General features: G+C 44.0%; 4 protein-coding genes across 4 annotated transcripts; 2 read left to right on the top strand and 2 right to left on the bottom strand.

The window, feature by feature from the left end:
• Positions 1–397: 397 nt before the first annotated feature.
• LOC308379744 (histone H2A-like) lies at positions 398–775 on the bottom strand (the record flags this gene model as incomplete). The annotated part of the gene is made up of 1 exon (XM_080856999.1): positions 398–775. One exon carries the CDS (start codon positions 773–775, stop codon positions 398–400), a length of 378 nt encoding a protein of 125 aa, XP_080713125.1.
• A 1,212-nt stretch (positions 776–1,987) lies between these two features.
• LOC308375087 (histone H4) lies at positions 1,988–2,365 on the top strand (the record flags this gene model as incomplete). The annotated part of the gene is made up of 1 exon (XM_080851134.1): positions 1,988–2,365. One exon carries the CDS (start codon positions 1,988–1,990, stop codon positions 2,297–2,299), a length of 312 nt encoding a protein of 103 aa, XP_080707260.1. The 3' UTR covers positions 2,300–2,365.
• A 1,070-nt stretch (positions 2,366–3,435) lies between these two features.
• Positions 3,436–3,810, top strand: LOC308382800 (histone H2B 1/2-like; the record flags this gene model as incomplete). The annotated part of the gene is made up of 1 exon (XM_080860323.1): positions 3,436–3,810. One exon carries the CDS (start codon positions 3,436–3,438, stop codon positions 3,808–3,810), a length of 375 nt encoding a protein of 124 aa, XP_080716449.1.
• A 1,010-nt stretch (positions 3,811–4,820) lies between these two features.
• LOC308382789 (histone H3.2) lies at positions 4,821–5,231 on the bottom strand (the record flags this gene model as incomplete). Its single annotated transcript, XM_080860313.1, has 1 exon — positions 4,821–5,231. The coding sequence occupies one exon, from the start codon at positions 5,229–5,231 to the stop codon at positions 4,821–4,823; it is 411 nt and encodes a 136-aa protein (XP_080716439.1).
• Positions 5,232–6,000: the final 769 nt, after the last annotated feature.

Below are 6,000 nucleotides of genomic sequence, written 5' to 3'. Positions count from 1 at the left end.
TCAACAGGACGTTTCTGAATGTATAGTTAACCTTATGTCACCTCGACAATTATTATGTTGTTTATACATTGGCTGAGGTAGTTTGGTCTTTCTGGCTGTGTCCAGACAACCCAATGGTAGTACATTGAGTGTCTAAATATAGTGTGTTTATGTTCAAGTATGTATCAAAATCAAGCTAGGCTGCTAGTGTTTACATAAATGCAAGTAACATGAATGGCATTGACCAGTGCCTGCTACACCAGTTATTAAAGAAAACAACATAAAGTCCTTTTCTGATAGGTGTATGTGCCAATTGGTGGGGGGGCTGAGTGGCACTTTAAGCAACTTGGAATGAACTTTTAAAAAGTAATTGGGTGGCTCTTAAAAGAGCCTTTGTTTGATAGTTTAGAGGTCAGATTTACTTGGACTTCTCGGTCTTCTTGGGCAGGAGCACAGCCTGGATATTGGGCAGTACACCACCCTGAGCGATGGTCACTCCGCCGAGCAGCTTGTTCAACTCCTCGTCGTTGCGCACAGCCAGCTGCAGATGGCGGGGAATGATACGACTCTTCTTGTTGTCACGGGCAGCGTTGCCGGCCAACTCGAGAATCTCAGCAGTCAGATACTCGAGCACTGCAGCCATGTAGACCGGAGCACCAGCACCAACACGATGAGCATAGTTGCCCTTGCGGAGCAGCCTGTGAACACGGCCCACGGGGAACTGGAGTCCAGCCCTGGAGGAGCGAGTCTTGGCCTTTGCTCTAGCCTTTCCACCGGTTTTGCCTCTGCCGCTCATTTTAGGAGTTGTATGGGTTCTTCCGAATACTGAAGTGTAGCAAAACGGGGAGGGGAGTGTATTTATTCTCCTCAAGCTCAGCGTTGCTCATTGCCTCAGTGGTTGAGGCGAGAATACTGAGAGCCAATCAACGTGTAGGTCCTGCGGGAAGACAAACGTTGCTTCATTTTGGCGCCTGCTGGATATCCTCCTTTCCTTTTGTGCGTGATCTCCAAAATCACTGAATATTTTAACGCATGCAATAGTTAAAACGACACCTTCCAGTTTAGGTTGCAGCTTGGTTTCCAGATATGTCAGTTCAATGGTCACAATAATCACAAAGTCCCAGAATCTCCATGTATTGCGAACACCTTTAAAATGGAACAAACTGAAGTGGTTAGGTGATACAAAGTATCTAATGGACCGGCTTGTAATCATGTTTGAATGATACAAAAATAACAACGATGAGCAGAATTCTGCAAGCATATTTCAATTTTTTGGGGATCCGTCAGCTGTATTTAATTTAAATAGAATTTAATAGCTTATTAAAGATGTATTAACAACACACTGTTTATTTATTATCAGCCACTCTGGCTAAACTTCACTTAAAGATTAACTTTTCTTTCTGGCTCTAAAGCAGGTGAATACATACTGCCATACCATGTGTGTTCATTGCTTAATTGGTTGGTGGGGATTTAAAACCTTGATAGACTTTACATCTTCAGCTGAAAATATTGCAAACGTAGCTTGAGCTTGAAGCATACATTACTCATTACGACCAATTGTTTTTATAGGAACAATGCATTTGAAAGACCGCACACCATCATGGGTAGTTGGCTAGCGAGAAAGAGGGTTACATACACCACTTTAAAGACAGATCCCGTAGCCTTACTATGAAAACAACTATTATAAAATGGACTGTATGGGTTACAAAGAGTCGAGCTCCCAAAGGCCATGGATCCTTTTAGTGGTTCGGTCGGTCATAATAGTTACATTTTAGACAAAGAGGATTGGATATAACCGTCCACTTAAATTCTATGTACTTTGAATACTGAATGACGTGTCAAGGTGACGTACAATTTGCTGCATGTACGCGCCAACACCAGTAGAGAAAAGTAGGAGGGACGGACGAGGAGGAGTGTTTATAGTCTTCAAACAGGTCCTCCAGATGGATATAAGACCTCGTACAACACGCTGAGGTGCACACATTGCTGTAAAACTAAAACAGTGACAATGAGTGGAAGAGGCAAAGGAGGAAAAGGACTCGGTAAAGGGGGCGCCAAGCGTCATCGTAAGGTTCTTCGTGATAACATCCAGGGCATCACTAAGCCCGCAATCAGGCGTCTTGCTCGTCGTGGCGGTGTGAAGCGTATCTCTGGCCTCATCTACGAGGAGACCCGTGGTGTGCTGAAGGTGTTCCTGGAGAACGTCATCCGTGATGCCGTCACCTACACCGAGCATGCCAAGAGAAAGACCGTGACCGCAATGGATGTCGTCTATGCTCTGAAACGCCAGGGTCGTACTCTGTACGGTTTTGGAGGTTAATAATCTTTCACCTCATTCTGAGACAAAGGCTCTTTTAAGAGCCACCCAAATACTTACGTAAAACATGATTCCAATTGCGTTTATATTGAAAAATGGGAATGTTCAATACCAATGTGTGGTGTAAGATGTCAACTACGGCGCACTAATACTGAATATAACCTACAATGCACAACACGGCCAACAGCCACTGTAAATGCATAATTATTTATTTTAGTGAGCCTTCTCCTGTTAGGTTCATTGTAAATGTATTCCCACTGATTTCATAGCTTTACTGCTTAATGATAAGCATGGCTATATCCCCATATGCAATACCAAGTTCAAAAGTACAATTGTATGAGCTGATCCACGTTATATGGAAGTGGCGAATATACCAAGAGTAGTGTGTTTGCAAAAGTATTGTGAGGCAATGTAAAATGCAGGCCATTGCCAGGGAACTCAAAAGTCAATGAAAAAAACAATCTCACCAACAAAATCCCACGAAGATACTCTGGGGCCCCCTACAAAGTCATACACGGCAAACCTTTTTTGAGTTTTTCCTAATCTGTTTGGGATAACATAGGACATACAGGACAACTGAAAAAAAAACTGTAACTCCCATAACAGGGAGCACTCCTATGGAAACCAAATTTGAACCAATAATCAAACCAATAATCAAATTCACATCTTAGTCTTTTTGACATGTAGATATTCTAACTGAAGAAAAAAAACGATTCAGTTATTGAGTCATATGCTGCAACTCACTTTCATGGATGCACGTATAGGCTACTTGAATCTCTCCTATAAAGACTTTGTCAGTGTTAACGATGCAGATTTATTGAAAATATGTATCACTAACAATGAGGCTTAATTAATGCCGCAGGTCTCGTATATTGACTTCATTTTGGTCATGCCAAGGTAGCTCAGAAAGTGCGGGAAGATGACAAAAGAAGGGGAAGTGCGGACTAAACTATCTTTCTGTGGTCAGAGCGGGCTTAGTAGACGGACCCGCCCCTGCGCTTCAAAGTAACCAACCATCGTCTGGGATTCTGGTCATGGCTGGCCTAGGTGAAATATTAGCATAGAGTGCTGTATATATAGAGGTGGCACGACTGCATGCAGTACCGCAGTTCTGTCTGAATCCTCATACAGAAAGCATCATGCCTGAGCCAGCAAAGCCCGCCCCGAAGAAGGGCTCCAAGAAAGCCGTGACCAAGACCACAGCCAAAGGCGGCAAGAAGCGCCGAAAGACCAGGAAGGAAAGCTATGCCATCTACGTGTACAAGGTCCTGAAGCAGGTCCATCCCGACACTGGCATCTCCTCCAAGGCCATGGGCATCATGAACTCTTTCGTGAACGACATCTTCGAGCGTATCGCTGGAGAGTCTTCCCGTTTGGCTCACTACAACAAGCGGTCCACCATCACCTCCAGGGAGATCCAGACTGCAGTGCGTCTGCTTCTGCCCGGCGAGCTTGCTAAGCACGCCGTGTCTGAGGGAACCAAGGCCGTCACCAAGTACACCAGCTCCAAGTAAAGCGTTTTACGCTTTTCAACCCAAAGGCTCTTTTAAGAGCCACCCACATTGTCTTTGAAAAGCAGTTCCAACATAATCAAAATCTCCTTATGTTTTCAGGATGTTCCTCTAGAGAGGGTTGCGCCTACCTTGTTTCGGAAAATCACATAAGACTCTACTATCACACATTTTTGTAATATGAACGATGATCAAACCGAATTCTGAGCTCGAAATACGCACCTTGTGCGCATTTTTAATGTTGTACGTCAACTGCAGCCTAATTCTAAAAACGAAACGACATATGTGGAGCAGTTTTGCAATGCAGAGAACACAAACTGCAACACACTGCACTATACAATAAGTTTGCGTGTAGATGACTCGATACACTGGCCGCAACAACGTAACACACAAAAAAAAAACCCAACGGTTCCAGATGTTGCACTCGTCTTTTTTTGTCAACAACAGGCGTGTGACAGGGAGTTGCAGAGTACGTCGCAAATGTTTAGGAACATTGTTTTGCATATGGTGCTGTCTTCCATCAGATGTAGTTCTTGGTATCGCTTCACCTTAGTCTTTAACTTCGGTTCTGACTGATCTTGAAACAAATACAACTGCAGTTATCATGTTATAGCTTAAATTTGTATGCACTCACTATTTTTATTTTATATTTATTTGATTTAAATTGTTTGGCATCACTGTGCACGTACATCCGTTGCTGTTCAGCACGTTGAGCTGCATTGTTCTGTATGAAAGGTGCTATACAAATATAAAGGTTATTAGTAATACTACTACTATATGCCCTACACATAGTGTATATGGTAAAAAGAATTTTCGGTCATTCTAGCGTCGGCTTTCAACCGTGACTTCTACTGGGGGGCTAAACATACTGTATGGTAGTAGCTAGAGTATAGTATGTGCGTGGGCTATTAAATAGCGTGTGTACCAACACTGGATGGAAAATGAGCTTTCATGAGTTATTTAGGTGGCTCTTAAAAGAGCCGTTTGTTTTTCTTGACGTTGTCGGGATCAACTTAAGCACGCTCCCCGCGGATGCGACGGGCCAGCTGGATGTCTTTGGGCATGATGGTCACCCTCTTGGCGTGGATGGCGCACAGGTTGGTGTCCTCAAACAGACCAACCAGGTAAGCCTCGCTGGCCTCCTGAAGAGCCATGACAGCAGAGCTCTGGAAGCGCAGATCGGTTTTGAAGTCCTGGGCAATTTCCCTGACCAGACGCTGGAAAGGCAGCTTGCGGATCAGCAGCTCAGTGGACTTCTGGTAACGACGGATCTCTCTCAGAGCCACTGTGCCGGGCCTGTAACGATGGGGCTTCTTCACTCCGCCGGTGGCTGGTGCGCTCTTACGAGCAGCCTTGGTGGCGAGCTGCTTTCGCGGAGCCTTTCCTCCGGTGGACTTACGGGCGGTTTGCTTCGTTCTTGCCATTGCAAAGTCTGCTTCAATGCTAGGAGTATGCCAGTACGCAAGCAAGCAGGGTATTTATAGGTTACAACCTCGACCAGCCCCCTGATGACGTTTACTTGCTGGCTACCGCTGATTGGTATTCAACGCCCTGATTCCGGTGGCGCCTAAAATTCAAAGTACAAAGCCCTTCTCCTACTCTACGAGCGTTTTTGCCTTAATTCAGAAATTCGTTCAGTATATAGACGCTTGACGTACAAAATGTATAATCTTATCCAACAACAACGCAAGAAGTGTTTGCTTGCATTTTTAATGTACATATTTGCCAATATCTTTATATTCACTGGCAGTCAATGCCTTATGATACTAAACTTTAAGTTAACTTGGTATTATCAAATGTATTATACATTTTCATTGTGGGAAAAGGGGGTCATAGTTAGCAACTGTGGTTTTCAGAGTACTGTGTGTTGGGCACACACAGGCATTTGAGACTGGAATCAGATTCAAAACCTAGAACCAGCGACCTCAGGAGTGTCCCAAATGCATGGTCTAGTTACCAATCCATGTACTTGGACACCTTTACCGCACATATGTGTGAATCTCTTTCACTAAATAGATGTGAGTTTGTATGTTACAGTACAGAAACTTGAAATGCTCCTTTCACATTAACTTCATATTCCTTTAGAAAGCCATAGGCAGTTCCTATTTTCCATGCTTATATCTTATCTGCAAACATCAAGTCCAACTTTCACCCATTACATTTGTGCATCATGCCGAATAGAGCCTGGGAATG

Source organism: Sprattus sprattus (genome assembly GCF_963457725.1).
Source record: "Sprattus sprattus genome assembly, chromosome: 1".
NCBI classification, from domain to species: Eukaryota; Metazoa; Chordata; class Actinopteri; order Clupeiformes; family Clupeidae; genus Sprattus; species Sprattus sprattus.
The sequence above is the reverse complement of the archived record's forward strand: the minus strand, read 5'-3'. Positions and strand labels throughout refer to the sequence as shown.